This window comes from Bos javanicus, chromosome 4, assembly GCF_032452875.1.
Source record: "Bos javanicus breed banteng chromosome 4, ARS-OSU_banteng_1.0, whole genome shotgun sequence".
Lineage (NCBI taxonomy): Eukaryota > Metazoa > Chordata > Mammalia > Artiodactyla > Bovidae > Bos > Bos javanicus.
The window spans coordinates 67097052-67116692 of NC_083871.1; the positions used below are offsets into that span (position 1 = coordinate 67097052).

Here is a 19641-nt window from a genome sequence, read left to right on the forward strand (position 1 = left end):
GTACATGGGTGTGTGTGAATGTGTAGTGTGCTTTCCATTTAGAAGGACACCAAAGGTGACTGAAGCCTCATCACTTCATGGAAATCATAGTCATGAAGCATGTATATTCAATCCAGATCATCTATGCTGGAAACATGAAGGGATTATTTTTAAAGTTTGGCTGAAAATATGGACCCTCAGTTTTCCTGAGTCAGTTGGAGAACCTGCCAAAAATATGGCAGAATGCTAAACTAATCTACTCAGGATCGATGAAAATCCTGTCTGGAAGCCAGACTATAATAACTCAGACAAAAATTACACAGGAGAGCTGGTTCTGGAAACAATTGCGCTTATAGCTGTCTCAACCTGGGGAATGGTGATAGTAAAAACAAATAGACTTTTCTAGATCTCACTGTTCTGACAACTGCATGAGGGGAGAATTATTGCTATGCCCATTTCACAGATGAAAAGAAAGCACAAAGAGGCTGAGGAATCGCCCTGGGTCACACAGCTAGTCATGGCATGGTGATTAAGGCCAGAATCCCTAGCTTGTGGTCTGCACCATCTTGGACAAGTCTTCCAGCCTCCCTTACCCTGGTTTCCTGTCTCTAACCTGAATACCTCAGCATAAAGTCATATAAAACAAGTTTTTCTTGTGTTCCACAGGGCACTGAACAGGTCTGATCTAAAACAAAATTCAGAGTTAAGATGTCCTGAGGTTTTCCCAAGTGGGCCACAGGTGCAGGCCTCTGGGGGTGTCCATAGCACCTCCAGAGCTGCTGCCAACGGTCAGAAAAAGGATCCTCTGACACGACCACCCTGGACCAGAACAGCAGTGCTTACCGGGGCCTCGGCCCGGCCTCTTCTTCTGCAGGAATGGCTGAGATCCCGGAGGGGCGGGCGGCGCCGGCAAGGCCTGCCCGCTGGGCTTGGGTGGCTGGGCCTGGAAGCTGGGGGACTTGGGGGGCAGCGGGGGTGGGACTTCACTGCTGCTGTTAGCACTTGGCAAAGGGGGCGCAGGCAAAGAGGATCTGGGGGTGCAGGAGGCGTAAAGGGGGAGTGGGGGTGGTGGGGGCGGTGGGGCGGGAGGTTCCCGCACGTCTTGGGCCGGGCTGGCAGCCTCCGCATTGAGCCCCGGGTGCCCACAGGGAGGGAGCAGAGGGAGCGGGGGCGGGACGGGCGGTAGGTGCAAGGGGGCCAGCTGAGGCTTCGCTGCCTTGTCACTGGGACCCAAGGCCGGGGGCGGCGGGAGTGGCGGGGGTGGCGGGGGAGGAGGAGGCGGTGGGCAGAGCAGAGGCGGTGGAACCACCGGGGGGCTCCCTTTAGATGGTGGGCCAGGTGGGGACACCAGCGGAGCTTTGACGGGGGACGACAGGGGCAGGGGTGGCGGTAGGGGCGGGGGCGGTGGGGGCGGGGTTGGAGGCGGTGGGGCGGGCACGCTGGGGCGAGGGGGTACCGCCCTGGCCGCGCCATGCCCCTCAGAGGCGTTGCCTAGCCTGGGAGACGCAGGGGGATTGAATGGGCCGCTGATAGTCTTGGTGGGAAGCCGTGGAGAAGGCGCCCGGGAGCCAGGGCCCTGGCTGGTCTTGCCACCTGAAAGTGAGAGAATTCTGGGTTAGCTCAGCGCAGGGTGTGCGCCCTAGCGAGGGGCTCTGTCCAGCACGACCTCAGTGAACCTCATGGTGGTCATTCCCTTCCCGCGCGGCCACTGGAGGCTGCAGGTGGAGCAGCTGGCACGCAAGGGGGGCCAGCCCAAGGCCCTTGCCTGAAGAAACACACTGGCCGCTGGTGAGACAAGCCCAGCTGGAGCTGCCAGATGTGGCTGTGGCACCAGCTTCCTGTTGTACCCCACCTCCACCCTCTGACCAGGATTAGGTCTGCCCTGACCTCCTTCACCCTTCCTCCTCTCAAGGCCACCCTCACCCTACCCTGTTATTCTCCAGGCCAGTCAGCCGCATCTGTGGGTGTACCAACCAGAAGCTCCTGATGAGGGAGGTTTTCCTCACTCCAGCATTTTGTCAACATGGACTTTGTTTCTGATTTGAAAAGAGATTCAAGATTCCCTGAATATACTAGGTGATTGGAAAGTCAGTGGGAATACTCCCTGCCTTGGGGATCCAGGTCCAATGACCTTGAACCTCCCAGTTCCATACCCTCTGGAAACTCAAAGATCCCTTTCCCAAGGGCTTTTGCCCATTTCTAAGCAGCTTGCTGTCTCCTGATCTCCTGGCTTTCTTACCCTGTAGATCCTTCACCACATCAACCCCAACTTGAAATCCAATGCCTCTTTAAATCCAATGCCAACAGCAACAGCTTGCTCATAGTAGGCATTTGTATTCGGTGGATGTCATGGAAGACTCGGGTGGAGGGTGCTCCCTGGTTGGGGCCTCCTCACTCTTTGCACACCCTTTCACCCTACTTGCCACCTTACCCTTTTTTCCCTCTGTCACTTCAAAGAGAAAAAAGTGTTCATCGCAGCACTGTTTATAATAGCCAAGACGTGGAAGCAACCTAGATGTCCATCAGCAGATGAATGGATAAGAAAGCTGTGGTACATATACACAATGGAGTATTACTCAGCCATTAAAAAGAATACATTTGAATCAGTTCTAATGAGGTGGATGAAACTGGAGCCTATTATACAGAGTGAAGTAAGCCAGAAGGAAAAACATAAATACAGTATACTAACGCATATATATGGAATTTAGAAAGATGGTAACAATAACCCGGTGTACGAGACAGCAAAAGAGACACTGATGTATAGAACAGTCTTATGGACTCTGTGGGAAAGGGAGAGGGTGGGAAGATGTGGGAGAATGGCAATGAAACATGTAAAATATCATGTAGGAAACGAGTTGCCAGTCCAGGTTCGATGCATGATGCTGGATGCTTGGGGCTGGTGCACTGGGATGGTATGGGGAGGGAGGAGGGAGGAGGGTTCGGGATGGGGAACACATGTATACCTGTGGCGGATTCATTTTGATATTTGGCAAAACTAATACAATTATGTAAAGTTTAAAAATAAAATAAAATTGGAAGAATAAAAAAAAAAAAAGTCCCTCTCCTTGTTTACTGCACAAAAGTTCTGCAGTCACTTAAATATGTCCTTGGAGTATCACTCTCCACTCAGGAGGCATATTAAGACATTTCTTCCAAATAAATGCACTTTCCCTAAAAGGAATTTTTGGGAATACATTTTTCCTATTCCAGCACCTGTATATTCTATAATCTCTATGAAAATATTTGGAAACCACTAGAAAACATTTGCTTCTCACACCTTCAGCTTCCTCGTGCTGCAGAATAGGAAACACAGGTTTCATATCAAATTATAATGCCAGCAGCTGTTGGTGGTTCTGAGCTTTTCAGTCCCTGAGTCTCCAGTGTGTTTACCGAACCGGGTGCTAAAAGTATTTGGTGCCAAAAGTCAGGCCGATCACGGAAGGGCATGGAAGAGGTGACTCTGGGGCTGAAACTAAGTGAGCAGGACCACAGTAACTCTGGCTTTCCAAACGGATGACCCTACTCTGGCTATGATGCGACAGCCACATGGACACATGACTCATGACATGAGTCTCAACTGCAGAATGCTCTTCTGGAGGCAGGGTGGAGCTGTCATTATTCCTCTGTTGAAATTTTCTTTTAGATGGCTGTGGAGGAGATAATATCTTTGCACATATGCATCCACCCTGACGGACTTGGTTCCACCAGGGTGCTAAGGCAAGCATTGCCAGAATGGCTCACTGTCCATGAGCAGCAGCAGGAGGTCCCCACCTGGCCTTTTCAGGGTCAGGATCTACCACCTGCTATTCCAGCATGAGACATTTTCTATGAGGTCTAGGGTAGGCGTCACCTTCAGAGATTGCTGCCTCCAAGTGCTCCAGCCTGTTTTCAGTAGTCTACAGGGATGAAGATGGAGGACCCAGGCAGCTCTCCAGACAAGGCAAGGCCTCCCTCTCTACCCACCAGCCAGATGACTTTAAAGAGGTAACAAGTTTGAGTAGCAGAATCAATCCCTGAATAACTAATCTTTAAGTTTTTAAGTGTCTGAGAGCACCGTGTATCTGAGATTCCAAAACCCTTAAAGTGGGTCAGTTAAAGTACAGGAGCCTCTACTTACTAAATGGCCAACCTAATGAGAGATGGGCAAACCCGTTTGTATCACCATGTGAGCAGCAGAAGCAAGGACAGCACAAATCCTTGCCCAGCTTATGTGCATGCCCATTCTGGGATGAAGCAGAGAGCTGAGCAGTGTGAGTTCAAGGGGAGACCCACAGGAGTCAGAATCAGCTCTGGCAAGGAAACCAGGCAGCAGACAGGGCTCCGAGAATAAGCACCAAGCAAAGGGTTTCCTTCATCACATGAACGCAAGCCCTAGAAATCCAACTAGAAACACAGGAGCAGACCATGAAGTGGTAGGGAAAGGCCAGTTCGAGAGCATCAAGGGGGCTTTGTTGACATGAAAGGAATCAGCTTTTGAGCCTGGGTGTTTATCAAAAGATGAAATATGTCTTCCTCCTTCCATTTGTGTATGTTTCCAGGAGACCTCATATTGCATGGAAGTCTCATTACACATTCTATACAAGCCAGTGATGTTTAGGGTTTGTTACATAGCAACACCTAACAGACATGATGCTAGAGACCCATCACAACTCACCACTGCCAGTGAGTCCACAGTGACGTCATGAAGACCTTCTATTGTGATTTACATCCGTACTTCGCAGTGTGGGCCATGATCACACCATTGCTAAACACTCCACACTATGGCACCTCCTTCTTCAGTGATTACAATGGGATGATTTAAACAGGATGAGGATTTCAAAGATCCCTTAGAAACAATTCTGTGTTTCGAAAACTTCTAGTACTTACGCTTCCAAAGAGGTGATCTCCTACCACGTGACTATTCACTCTAAACATGTCACTTATGGGCAGATGAGGACTGTCCTGTTGGTTCCGCAAGGCAAGGAGATAAGAGTCAAAGATAGCCAATTTGAACTCTTCCTTACCTGCTGCATCCCTCTGGCCTGCCGGTCGTAAAACTGGAAAACCACCAGCAAACAGATCTCCCAGGGCTGGAGGTGTGCTCCCCCCTCGAGAATTTGCAGGACCTCCTCCTTCTTTGTTGGTTCCTTTAGAACCTGTAGGGAGAAGAGGCAAGTAGTTGTGGACCTGTGAGCAGAGCTGAGCGGCCAGCTCTCACCCTGGCCATGGTCTAACACTGCCCGTGGCAGCCTTCCCTTCTCCGCCCACCAGTGTTACCCTTTTCCTACTCAACATCTTTCTCAAGAACCCCTGCCTTGTGCCCCAGCCTGTCTGCCACCCTCTCCAGGCTACCAAAGACCCTTCAGTAGTAACCATTCTGAAAAAGGATCAAAACAAAGGCATCTCTATACTGCCATTTAGTAGATGTGTGTGTGCGTGCACTCAGTCTGTGGACTCTTTGTAATCCCATGAACTGTAGCCCGCCAGGCTCCTCTGCCACAGGATTTTTTCAGGCAAGAATATTGGAGTGGGTTGCCATTTGCTCTTCCAGGGGATCTTCCCAAGCCAGGGACTGAACCTGCGTCTCCTGCATCGGCAGGCAGATTCTTTACCACTGAGCCACCTGGGAAAACCATTTAGTAGATGTCACCTTTTAAATTAGAAAACCCAAACACTGTAGGTAAAGAGCTGACCCCAATTTCATTTGACTGTTGTAGGAGGACTAGACGAAGAAAACCCACAGATTTAATTTAGGCAATAATTTTAACTTCTGGTCCACAGAGCCTGGTCCAGGATTTGCAAGCAGGAAGTAAAGGTCTGCAGTGATTTCTTCTTTGGCATTTTCATTCTTTGTCTCCCCACTTCCCACTCCCTGGGCCTAGTGCTCTTCCCTGCACTTTTTTTTTTTCCCCCTATGGGAAAGAAAGCTCATGAGCTCCTGAGAGATGTCACTAATTCCAGACTTCCAGATGTGTGTGAGAAGACATTGAGCTTACAAGAATTTCTGGCAGACAATGTCCACAGCCTGAAGCTAATATGCACAGAGAAATCAGGGCACAGTGCCTACTGGTGGAGGAATGTGGCCAGATTACCCCTAGTATTAACATTAAACATTATCTCTTCACTAGAATGATAAAGAAATGAGTGTCCCAATAAAATGAATTGATCTGTTAACTTGTTTGTTGTTGTTCAGTCACTAAGTCATGTCTAATTCTTTGTGATCCCATGGACTGCAGCATGCCAGGTTCCTCTGTCCTCCACTGGCTCCCAGAGTTTGCTCAAATTCATGTCCACTGAGTTAGTCTTAACTAATTAGATGGTGGGTCTAGCCAGAACTAATTTTTATTGTAATCAATCCTGAAAATGTTTCTTAAAATAATTTGCCTATTCATGTACATTAACATATATAATTACAGATATTAGATACAATTATATTTTAGGACTATCTGAGAATTACCATCATGTATCATTGCAAAATATATGGAACCATAATAATACCTTATATTTAAATATATTTCTTTTTTTTTACTTTTGTTTTCTTTTTTAAAAATGTATTTATTTTAATTGGAGGCTAATTACTTTACAATATTGTACTGGTTTGTGCCATACTTTGTATATATTGGGCTTCCCTTGTGGCTCAGTTGGTAAAGAATCCGTCTGCAATGTGGGAGACCTGGGTTTGATCCCTGGGTTGGGAAGACCCCCTTCAGAAGGGAAAGGCTACCCACTCTAGTATTCAGACCTAGAGAATTCCATGGACTATATAGTCACAAAGAGTTGGACATAACTGAGCAACTTTCATGTTCACTTTCTTCCACTGTATTTATTATTTCAGCCTTCAACAATCTTGACCAAAAAAGAGAGCAGGTATTATTATCTCCCCCCATTTTGCAGATGAGCAAACTGAGTCTCAGAGAGGTTCCCTGATGTACATAGTGGCAGCATCAGAACTCAACATGGGTCATCTGATGGCAGGAACAAGGCTCCTTTTACTCCATCATAATCTAGAAGACATAGAAACTTATAGTCATATGATCCTGTGAGAGAATTCGGCAGAAATATTTTTCCTTATGGAAAATAAAATCTTTGCATTTGTTAGGGTTGAGACTTGAATTTTTTGCTCATTCAATTTGAGGATTATGTTGACACAGCATAAGTGATCTTTAAATGTTACTTCATAATGGATAAATACATTGTGTAACATCCATACAATCAAATCTTCAGTTCAGTTGCTCAGTCATGTCCGACTCTTTGCGACCCCATGGACTGCAGCATGCCAGGCTTTCCTGTCCATCACCAACTCCTGGAGCTTGCTCAAATTCATGTCCATTGAATCGGTGATGCCATCCAACCATCTCATCCTCTGTCAATCCCTTCTCCTCCTGCCTTAATCTTCCCCAGCATCAGGGTCTTTTCCAGTGAGTCAGTTCTTCTCATCAGGTGACCAAAGTATTGGAGTTTGAGCTTCAGCATCAGTTCTTCCAATGAATATTCATTGTTGATTTCCTTTAGGATTGACTGGTTCGATCTCCTTGCAGTCCAAGGGACTCTCAAGAGTCTTCTCCATTACCACAGTTCAAAAGCGTCAGTTCTTCAGTGCTCAACCTTCTTTATGGTCCAACTCTCACATGCATACATGGCTACTGGAGAAACCATAGCTTTGACTATATTGACCTTTGCTGGCAAAGTAATGTCTCTGCTTTTTAATATGCTGTCTAGGATGGTCATAGTGTTTCTTCCAAGGAGTAAGCGTCTTTTAATTTCATGGCTGCAGTCACCATCTGCAGTGATTTTGGAGCCCAAGAAAATAGTCTCTCACTGTTTCCATTGTTTCCCCATCTATTTGCCATGAAGTGATGGGAACAGGTGCCATGATCTTCATTTTTTTGAATGTTGGGTTTTAAACCAGTTTTTTCACTCTCCTCTTTGATTTTCATCAAGAGGCTCTTTAGTTCCTCTTCACTTTGTGCCATAAGGGTGGTGTCATCTGCATATCTGAGGTTATTGATATCTCTCCCAGCAATCTTGATTCTAGTTTATGCTTCATCCAGCCCAGCATTTCACATGATACACTCTGCATAGAAGTTAAATAAGCAGGGTGACAATATATAGCCTTGTATATTGTAAATTGGGAAAGTACTCCTTTCCCAATTTGGAACCAGTCCATTGTTCCATGTCTGGTTCTAGGTGTTGTTTCTTAACCTGTATACAGGTTTCTCAGGAGGCCAGTAAGGTGGTCTGGAATTCCCATTTCTGTAAGAATTTTACAGTTGTTGTGATCCACACAGTTAAAGGCTTTAGCATAGTCAATAAAGCAGAAGTAGATGGAAATTTTTTTTTTTTCTGGAATTCTCTTGCGTTTTCTATGATCCAACAGATGTAGGCAATTTGATCTCTGGTTCCTCTGACTTTTCTAAATCCAGCTTGAACACCTGGAAGCTCTTGGTTCACCTACTGTTAAAGCCTCGCTTGGAGAATTTTCAGCATTACTTTGCTAGCATGTCAGAGTGCAATTGTGCAGCAGTTTGAACATTCTTTTGCATTGCCTTTCTTTGGGATTGGAATGAAAACTGACCTTTTCCATTCCTGTGGCCACTGCTGAGTTTTCCAAATTTGCTAGCCTATTGAGTGCAGCACTTTAACAGCATCATCTTTTAGGATTTGAAATAACTCAGCTGGAATTCCATCACCTCCACTAGCTAATGGGTATAGGTTTCCTACTGGTGTGATGGAAATGGTCTCGAACTAGACAGGGGTGATGGTTGCAACAACACTGAATATATAAATGCCACTGAATTGGACACTTTAAAATGGTCAAAATGATGAGTTTTATATTGTGTGTATTTTAAAACAATTAAAATAATTATTTTACCATGAAGTTTTTTTTTAAAGCATTTGAAAGTTGATGGTAGATATGTTAAACATCATCAGCAGATCGGGAAAGGTAGCTCTGATTCTCTCACCCATGTAGACTGTACACTGAGCAGCTCTGAGATGGCCAGATGTGTGTCCTGATGAGCACTTGTGGCCCTGTCCTGAGCAAGCCAGGAGTGTCTGGCTGAGCCTCACATGGCCTGCCCTTGGCTCTTAGCAGGCCGGATGCTCACTTACCCTCAATCTGCGGGGCACTGCGGTCATTGATCTGCGTGACTTTTCGGAGGCGAGTCCCTTGCTGGATATCAGCCAACAGTGCACTCCGACCTTTGGGATCTGCCTTTCTCAAGCTGGAAGCATCTGCACTTACCTGTAAGGGAGTAAGAGGGATTTGATTATAATTACATATAACATTTGCAGGTAAGCCGTATGTCCTGTCTGAGGTAAGTTTCCCCTCCCACACTTTTCTGCCTTCCCTGTTTGCTCTCCCCTGCATCACTCTCACCAGTGCAGTTATCTAGGGGTCTTAGGTCTTGCCGCTTACCTCCTGCCCTGCTCACATCCTTATCCCTGGGGACCCAGAACAGATTCTTTCTTGTGCTGAAACTCCCTTAATCTTAAAGAGCCCTAATTCATGGCCCCCTTTCCTCCTCATAGGTGAGCCCCATCCACTTATCTGGGCTTCTGGCTGTGTGTTCCTGACTCTGGCTCTCAAGTTCTGAATAATTACCCTGCCTGGTGTCCCCAGGTCCCCTCATGGACCAAATTCAGAAAGAAAGAAGTGCAGGAGATGGCAATGAAAGTTTAGTGACTGCTTTCTTCTCTGTGTCTGAGTGTGTTACTTTAATTCTCACAAAATCTTGTGAGTTTCAAGTGAGTTTACCCTCATCTTACAGGTGAGAAAGGACTATGAAATCTCTTCCTAGTCACAGGGCTAGGTCCTAACCCAGATCTGCTGAATTCCAAAGGCCATGTGCTTTTTATTTTGAAGCACTACAGATCAAGGTCATGGTGCCGTAGTTAGGGCAAGTATTCTCTGGACTACGAAAATGCTTTGTAAACATGTTCACGAGAATAACCTCTCCAAGTAACACTGAGGTCCGACTGTTTCACTTCCACTATAGCTTGTGCTGATACAGCGGGGTCTCCATGGGCTATCAGAACCAGGGAGCAGCAGAAAGAACATACACAGGTTGGTGGCAAATAAGGGAGGGGGGTCACACTAGAAGACATAGCCAGGAGGACCCTCCACAATTAGAAGGTTTATATTACATGACCTAAGATCTGGTTAAACATTTCTCAAGGTGAGAAATACTTTCTAGCACCTGCTGTATGGGGAATACCATGCCTTTAGTTTTCAGCTTTAACATCACTTTGGAGGTCTTTTCTGGCCCCTAACCTAAATAAGGCTACCCAGGGTTCTCTCTTAGGGCACCTTATTCCTTTTATCCCCTGTAAGTTTGTCACAGTGTATATATTTATACTTAACATTCCTTGTGGAAAATTTCCAATTGTGGTTATGAGTTGCAGATTCACCGCCCCCACAAGACTCTCTTAGGAAAGAGATCTTGTTCATTTTGTTCACTAATACCTCCCCAGCGAGTAAAACTAGGCCCTGCTGCTTCTGCTGCTGCTAAGTCGCTTCAGTCATTTCCGACTCTGTGCGACCCCATAGATGGCAGTCCACCAGGCTTTGCGGTCCCTGGGATTCTCCAGGCAAGAGTACTGGAGTGGGGTGCCATTGCCATTTCGGAAAACTTGGTCCTAGATAGGCTCAAAAACTGTTTACTGGATGAATGAATGAATGAGTGTGAATGAACTAAACCCAGGATACGTAACACACTGATCTTGCTCTCAAGGGCATAAGCAGGTACCAGGGAGACGGTACACTCACGCACAGCATATGACTGTGTGTCCACGTGAGTCGCACAGAGAGGAAGACTCCAAGAGTTCAGAAAGGGTATATTTATCAGGCTCAGCAGGCTTTGAGGAAGACAGGAGACCTTAGATGGTCCTTGAAGGACAGACAGAACTTATACAAGCTCTTGCAATAGCCATTTCCTCCACATGGCCATTTGCCAAAAAGAACAACCAGAGACTCTCCAGTGTCACAGACTGGAAATGAAGGCAATTGCGGTTTTAGTTAAAAGGTGCTGAGTCTGCATTTTCACCAGCTGACTCCATGGCCCAGGTGATGCATCTTACACAGGCTTTGAAGGGCACAAGCTACAGAGTCAGTTTCTTGTTGCCTGGAAACATGCTTCTGACCTCTTGAGAAGAGCTCACTGATGATGTTCAACAACTGAGCTATGAGCCAGAGGTCCCAATCCTAACGATACACATTTTTTATGAATATAGGTACAAATGCACACGTACAGCAGGATATTTCCCACACAAGATGATCTTTAAACTCTTTCTCTATAAACCATTAGCCCATAAGTCATTTTAAACTTCAAAATTTTAAGATTTATAAAGTTTACTCTTGTATTTAGAAACAATTAGTAACAGGAACAAAAGGCAAACAGAAATAGCATGACCCTAGCCAAGAGAAGTATGAACATTTTTGTAAAAATCTAGCATTACAGTTGCAGGATTGGGGCTGAAAGTGTTTTGTAATTTTCTTCCTAGTTACAAGATAAACAACACAATGAATTGCATTCTTCTGTTAAAAGAAGCAACTGGAACCATACTCTAACAATCCCTGAGTGGGGGTGGGGGTGTTCACCTTACCATCTTTGAACTCCATTTTTAAACTGATTACCCAAATGCACCCCCCATTCCTTGACCTTGCCCATCCCAAGCTTTAAAGGTGAGTGCCATGAAGAACATAGTACATCCCTGGAATATGATTTTTGGGGGTTGTACTAGGTCCTCATTGCTTCTCAGGCTTTTCTCTGGTTGCAGAGAGTGGGGGCTACTCTCTGGTTGTGGTGTGCAGGCTTCTCACGGCAGTGGCTTCTCCTGTTAAACAGCAGGGGCTCTAGGGCTTGTGGGCTTCAGTAGTTGCAGCACATGAGCTCAGTAGTTGCGGCTCCTGGGCTCTAGGGCACAAGTTCAATAGTTGTGGCACAGTTGATCTACGGCATGCGGGGTCTTCCTGGATCAGGGACTGAACCTGTGTCTCCTGCACTGGCCGGTGGATTCCCCACCACTGAGCCGGCCATCAGGGAAGCCCTGGAATAATGTGAATTTGCATTTCTACTGAGCACAAGCCTCAGTACATTCTTGTCAATTCCACATGACAGACTTGTTGATAAACATCTTCCAAATCACCTGGAGGGTATGGCAGGTCCCATCACGTTTCAACATCCTTCTCTGTGTGTGTATGTGTGTGTGTGTGTGTGTGCTCAGTCGTGTCTGACTCTGTGACCCCATGGACTGCAGCCCACAGGCTCCTCTGTCCATGGGACTCTCCAGGCAAGAATACTGGAGTGGGTTGCCATTTCCTCCTCCAGGGGATCTTCCTGACCCAGGGATCCAACTCACATCTCCTAGGCCTCCTGCATTGGCAGGTGGATTCTTTACCACTAGCGCTACCTGCGAAGCCCCATGTTCTTCTTTGCTGCCTTTTTTTCCTGTGCCACTGTCTGCCAACAAAGATCCATCTAGTCGAAGCTATGGTTTTTCTAGTAGTCACATATGGATGTGAGAGTTGGACTATAAAAAAAGTTGAGCACCTAAGAATTAATGCTTCTGAACTGTGGTGTTGGAGAAGACTCTTGAGAGTCCCTTGGACTGCAAGGAGATCCAACCAGTCCATCCTAAAGGAAATCAGTCCTGAATATTCATTGGAAGGACCGATGCTGAAGCTGAAACTCCAATACTTTGGTCACCTGATAAGAAGAACTGACTCAGTGGAAAAAACCCTGATGCTGGGAAAGATTGAAGGCAGGAGGAGAAGGGGACGACAGAGAATGAGATGGTTGGATGGCATCATCGGCTCGATGGACATGAGTCTGAGTAAACTCTGGGAGTTGGTGATGGATAGGGAGGCCTGGTGTGCTGCAGTCCATGGGGTTGCAAAGACATGATGAGCGACTGAAAGGAACGGAACTGACTGTCTGCCCTGATGGTCTTCCACTAGAGGGCGCTCCTTTACCTGGTATTAGTAAAGTTATCCTCAGTCTTGTGAAGTAGGAAAGAGCGAATAACTTCATAGCTAAAGGGGACCACAGCTCAACTGGTTTTGTACAAAAGGACATCTAAGGACATATTCAACTGCACATTGAAGACCATATTTTGCTGTGGTGGGTGTTTCTACTCCACCTGCAATATTCGTAATTTGCTTTCTTAAAAATCAAGCCCAAGAGGTCTGGTTACTGTGGTTACTGGATACAGAAACAGGAAAGAGAAGATTTTCATATATTCACTGGGTCTTTTACTCTATGTAAATCCTGCTTATTGGCAACTTCACTAAAAAAATTGAGTGAGAGTCACTCCTGAACACTTTTTCTATGGCAAACATACCCAACAGGCTTGCCTGCCCCCGCTACGTACAAAACAAGGAACTGAGCTATCATTTGAACGTTTGCTCCTGTTCTTTCTTAACATTGTTATTGAGTGTGACAATTTGTGAGTTCCACACAAAGCTTTTGTTGACTCAGTTTTTCTAAAGCAAGCTTCCCATGGAATACCCTGGATCCTAAAAAGATGCAAAGTGGTAGAAGAGTAATGCAAATTAGACCATGGCCCTTCCAAATACAGGCTGAAAACCTGAAGAAACCAGGAAGATTAGAACAGTACTAAGTGGGCCAAGGACAACCAGGTGTCTGTCCTCCTGTCTTGATAAATTATAAGAGCTTCTGCATATCCATTTGTTGTTCCAGCAAATGAGTTGATCAGGGTTCAGTATAGTTTGAGAGAGGAGGATGGCGGTCCAGCCCAAACGGAGTGAAATGCACGTTGACCTGCTACTTGTGACCCTGCTGCCCTGTGTCATTACTACATCTGCTTGATTGATATTGGTTTCTGTGAGAACCACTAACCAAAATCTAGCAGGTTGTTTGTCTCAGAGATGATCTTAACCCAATCCGTGCAGTACGATTCCAGCCTTGCAGTCTCCTAAAGGTGACTTCTCCAATGGGGCTGTTAAATTAGCACTCAGGCTTCCAGGTACACAGCTTGTTTCTTAGCCCTGCTCTCAGCTGCCCCTTCCTTCTCTATACTTGGGGGCAGACAGGGATCCGTAGCCTGCGTTCTTGTATTTCTTTACTAAATCTGAATTCCAGGAACAGCCAGAACTGGCATTCGTTTCCTCCTACTGCTACCGTCTTTATGTAGAAAAGAGAGCCTGACATCCAACAGAGACACAGGAAATATTTTCAGAGAACGTGAACTCTCCCCTGTCAGGCCTGACACAATGTTCCCTGTACCCCGAATGGGCACAAGCCAGGCTGTTACATAATGAGGCATTTTGAGATCTAACAGTTTTATTTCTCATTTTCAGAAGTTCAAATACTGTATACAATTAAAAATGGACTTTCTATCCTCCTTTTCTCGTTTCTTAAACAACTGTCTACAGACCCAGGACTGTTACCTGGAATACAGAGCTGCTTCCCACAGCATCATATCCTTATCAGGAGGTGAAGCAGAGTTTGGACCCATTCATTATGGCTATAGGTGATAGGGGAGTCTGGGCCTATTCTCTACGTCCGCAAGGAACTCCATCTGTCAAAGTCATCTCATTCAGGGGCATCAATTTGGTCACCATATGCTGGCAGCTATCTCCATGCCCAAGGACCTGGAGGCCATCTCAGACCCTTCTCTCTTCCTCATTCTCAATAGCCACTGCATCAAAAACTCCTGGTGACTTCTCCTTGGTGATGACTCTAGAATCTGGCTCCTTTTCTCCATCAATGCTGACTTAATGCAGGCCACCAGTATTAATGCAAGCACTTCCAGATTCCCTCAGCTGGTCTTCCTGCCTCCTGTCTTGCCCTCCTCTGCACAGCCACCCGAGTGGTCTGTATAAGGGACATGTCACTTACCATGTCCATAAAAACCTTTGCTGGCTCCCCACTGCCCTCAGGATCAAGTTCAAATCCCTTCACATTGTACAAGGCCCAACCAAGTGACCAGCCCTAATCTTTCCTTCCATGCTGGAGCTCACCTCTGGACCTTAGCTTGAGCTAATCTCTCTGCTCTTTTCACACTTGTCTCTTGGCTATTTTCCAGGAAGCCTCCTGATCCTGGAAGGCCAGATAAAGAGCTCTGTTTTGTTCCTAGAACAACATGCTTACCCTTAGCAGTGCTCCTGCCAGATCAGGTGACTCTGCTCAAAACCTGCAAGGGTTTTCCATTTCCCTTGGAGTAAAAAAAGTCAAAGTCCTCATTAATATCATCCACTGGGCTTGACTGCTGAGTTTACCTGCAAATGCCAACATTTTCCTACCCACTGCTGCTGCTGCTGCTGCTGCTAAGTCGCTTCAGTCGTGTCCGACTCTGTGCGACCCCATAGATGGCAGCCCACCAGGCTCCCCCGTCCCTGGGATTCTCCAGGCAAGAACACTGGAGGGGTTGCCATTTCCTTCTCCAATGCATGAAAGTGAAAAGTGAAAGTGAAGTCGCTCAGTTGTGTCTGACTATTAGCGACCCCATGGACTGCAGCCTACCAGGCTCCTCCGTCCATGGGATTTTCCAGGCAAGAGTACTGGAGTGGGGTGCCATTGCCTTCTCCACACTGATGTAATAAAGCAGTTCCGCTGTATGGCAGTCCTCCCTATCTTTGAACTATACTTTCAAGCCTGTGTTCAAGCTTCTGCCTCTTATGGGAATGCTCCCATTGTCCCAGCACTCTATGCTTGCCCCAACTTTTACTTCTCCCTTAAGTGAAAAATGAAAGTGTTAGTTACTGAGTCATGTCTGACTCATTGTGACCCCATGAACTGTAGTCCACCATGCTCCTCTGTCCATAGGATTCTCCAGGCAGGACTATTGGAGTCGTAGCCATGCCCTTCTCCGGGGGATCTTCTTGACCCAGGGATGGAACCCTGGTCTCCTGCACTGCAGGCAGATTCTTTACTGTCTGAGCCACCAGGGAAGCCCAATTAGCTCTACATCAAAAACTGTTTCCTTTACAAGATCTTTCATTTAAAACTTCTTCAGCTAGTCTTTTCCTTATATGATCCACACCCCCTCCAAAGCATATCATTTGTAATTCTTGCCAAATACTATAGCTTTTATATTATGCATTGTTTTTCCTCTTATTTTTGAGTGGAAACTTTTAGCATGCAAAAAATAAGTGTTCCTCTTTTAGTACCAGCGTATCCAACTTAAAAAAACAACAGAGCAAATTATCAGTATTTTGTTGAAATGAACTCTGTATAAACTTCAAGCCCCTGGGTTTTTGACATTTGTCTGCTCCAACAAAACATGCAGGTATGGTAAGAGAAGTCACTGCCTTTGAGGTTATGTCATAGTCCTGGTGTTTCAAACCATTTTCATACCTTTATCCTTTGGTCACTTTGGCCCAAGAAATGGGGATTCATTCAGCACCATTCTCTCTTATTTGATGATGCTGAGATTCCCTGGCTTTTAAGACTAAAATTTAAATTATGAGAAAGCCTGACTTTAAAACCTAAGTTGGAAGAACAACCTTGTAAACTCAAAAAAGAGCCCAGCATTGGTTGTCTAGGGCCTGACACTAAGGAATTGCTAAGAAATACATAATACATAGTTGGAACAATGTCTCAAAAACTGGTTGAGGTTTCATATCTTCTATTTATTTTAGTCAAAAATTATTACCAAAAAAAAAAACATGTTCCCATCCCAGCAGATTAATTTGCAAGCTAGTGAGATAATATGTTGTTGTTCAGTCACTCAGTTGTGCTGCGAACCCATGGGCTGCGGCACGCCAGGCTTTCCTGTCATTCACTGTCTCCTGGAATTTGCTCCAACTCATGTCCACTGGGTCAGTGATGCCATCCAACCATCTCATCCTGTGTCATCCCCTTCTCCTCCTGCCTTCAGTCTTTCCCAGCATCAGGGTCTTTTCCAATGAGTTGGCTCTTCATATCAGGTAGCCAAAGAAATAACACTATTGTGGGCAATTCCAGCTCATCCCTCCCAGCATTTCTGTCTCAGTTAAAGGTTTTCTCCCATTCATCAAAGCTTTGAACCTGTGACTCCTTCCTCTCTTTCATCTGAAATAATCAGCTTCCACTGAGATCCAGTTCCTACCCTTTACTATGCACACACAGGTGACTTTGGAGTCTGGGTAAGAAAACTGCAACATGCAAAGGTTGACAGAAACAGCAGTAACTCAAAGAAAATGGGAAGGTATGTGTGTGTGCTGGGCACTGTTTCAAGTGCTATGCTGTGCTTAGGCACTCAGTCGTGTCTGACTCTTTGAGACCCCACGGACTGTAGCCCGCCAGGCTCCTCTGTCCATGGGATACTCCAGGCAAGAGTACTGGAGTAGGTTGCTATGCCCTCCGACAGGGGATTTTTCCCAACCCAGGGATCAAACCCCAGTCTCCCACATTGCAGGCAGATTCTTTACTGTCTGAGCCACCAGGGAAACCCAAGAATACTGGAGTGGGTAGCTTATCTCTTCTCCAGGGGATCTTCCCAATCCAGGAATTGAACCCGGGTCTCTCCTGCATTGCATGTGGATTCTTTACCAGCTGAGCTACCAAGGAAGTCCTCCAAGTACTGTATGTATATTAATTCATTTACAGGGCATTTGGACAGTCCCATGATGGAGGTACTAGTTATGAATATTATGTCCAGTTTACAGATGAGGCCCAGAGAGGAAGCAGGCTATCTGCCACCAGTAAGAGGAGAGCTGAGAGGTGAGCCCAGGCAAGTCAGGGTCTCTCATCCACCATGCTGCATCTTAGTAATGACATCACTCAGGAAAATTGTGAAGGGTGAACTCCCAGGAGACACATGGAAAGCCTGAAGCTGGGTGGGGGCAGTGGGCCCCCTGCTTTCTGGCTGGGGACCACAACAGATATTGCGTCAAACGGAGTGTGACAGCCAGAGTAGAAAGCAAGGGGCAGGGAAGGGCATCAGAAGGAAGAGGAAGGGAGGAGGGAGAGAAAATGAGAGGGGCTGGGGCCCAAGGAGCTTAGTGCTAGGCCTTTGCCAGGGCCAGAAAGGACAGCCAAGGCTGAATGATGGAGCCTGAGAACAGTCTGATTACTGCATTAAACGTGATCCAGGAGCCGTCTTGGCAGGGGGCGGGCGGAGAGCACTTAAAATGGAAACTGCTTAGGGTAACTCTACGCTGTGAGGCTGATACCCTCCACTGCAAAGAGCCTGTACCTGAAACTCCCTCTTCAGGTAACACAGAAGCCTGTGTGGGCCAACCCTGCTGGTCCACCTCTTTCTTTCCTAGCCTAGTCCCCCTACTCTCCTTTCATACCTCCCTGCTGGCTGCAGGGGAAAATGCAGGGTTTTCAGCACACGGCCTCCCTTCTTGACTCCGAAATAAAGATTATGAGCACTGACTACAGTCCATGCTTCAACCTTCTACACCACACATTTTACATCCCAGCCACCTGGCCCAGTTCTCCAGCCCCTGTATTGGTCACGTACTTTCTATCTCAAGTTCAAGACTCATGCACTCCGTCTGGATGATATGCCTGTTTCTTCCAACTCGGTCAGTCAAAATCACATTCATCTTGGGACTTTCCTGGTAGTGCAGTGGATAAGAATCCGCCTGTCAATGCAGGGGATGGTTTGATCCCTGGTCCAGGAAGATTCCACATGCCACGGAGCAACTAAGCCCATGCATCACAACTACTGAAGCCCAGGTGCCTAGAGCCTGTGCTCTGTAACAAGAGAAGCCACTGCAATCAGAGGGCTGATCACCGCAACGAAGAGTAACCCCCACTAGTCGCAACTAGAGAAAGCCCATGCAAAGCAACAAAGACCCAGCACAGCCAAAAAAATAGAAAATTAATAAATTAATTAAAAAAGGAGCCTTTCTTTAAAAAAAAAAATCACTTTCATCTGTCTTTCAAGGCGTAGCTATAAAGCCTCTTCCAGAGATGCCTAGATTAAACCAAGTCAGAATTAATTCCTTTCATTTACCTACTGTATAATAGCCATACATTTTAGAAGTTTAACCCAGATATGCAGATATTGGCTGAGGTTTCCTGAGCCCTGGAGATCTGGAGGAGACTGGCTGAGAGCCATTCTTGAAGCCCTTGGGACTCTCAAAGCCTCCCAAAGAGTTCTACAGTTTCAAGGCCGTGTATGCCTCATGGGCATGCTCACTTCCAGATTCCAGGCAGCAATTCCGCATTGAGCACTGGATACCCCTGGGCCTCATATGGTCGCTCATCATTCCAATACAGGAGGATTCACTGGCTCAGAGTCAAATCAGTGTTCTGGTTCCTCTCTCTCACTGTCTTCTTAACTGTATCTTCCCTCTGCTCAGCCTCTTAGGAACAAAGCAAATTCTTCCCCTTGCTTCGTGTGGTGTGGTTTAGTCACTCTGCTGCTGCTGCTGCTAAGTCGCTTCAGTCGTGTCCGACTCTGTGTGACCTCATAGACGGCAGCCCACCAGGCTCCCCGTCCCTGGGATTCTCCAGGCAAGAACACTGGAGTGGGTTGCCATTTCCTTCTCCAATGCAGGAAAGTGAAAAGTGAAAGTGAAGTCGCTCAGTCGTGTCCGACTCCTAGCGACCCCATGGACTGCAGCCTACCAGGCCCCTCCATCCATGGGATTTTCCAGGCAAGAGCACTGGAGTGGGGTGCCATTGCCTTCTCTGTTAGTCACTCTAGTCATTCTTATTCTGCTTCATTCCTGCCCTTAAGTTCCACACCCGATCCCATCTCCTTATAGACTGTACGTCCCCA

At 46.5% G+C, this 19641-nt stretch overlaps 1 protein-coding gene across 7 annotated transcripts in view; it reads right to left on the bottom strand.

Moving 5' to 3' along the window:
* The window catches only part of WIPF3 (WAS/WASL interacting protein family member 3), an 85980-nt gene that overhangs the window by 20656 nt on the left and 45683 nt on the right, over positions 1–19641 (bottom strand). For all 7 annotated transcript variants that reach the window (XR_009735942.1, XM_061414240.1, XM_061414241.1 and 4 more), the window contains exons 3-5: positions 9070–9202; positions 4983–5114; positions 823–1572 (exon numbers count right to left, since the gene is read on the bottom strand). Coding sequence is in view for 6 of the 7 variants with exons in the window: in XM_061414240.1 (XP_061270224.1) it covers positions 823–1572; positions 4983–5114; positions 9070–9202 (1015 nt within the window). In the remaining variant the exon portion in view is untranslated. The remainder of the gene's footprint in view (positions 1–822; positions 1573–4982; positions 5115–9069; positions 9203–19641) is intronic.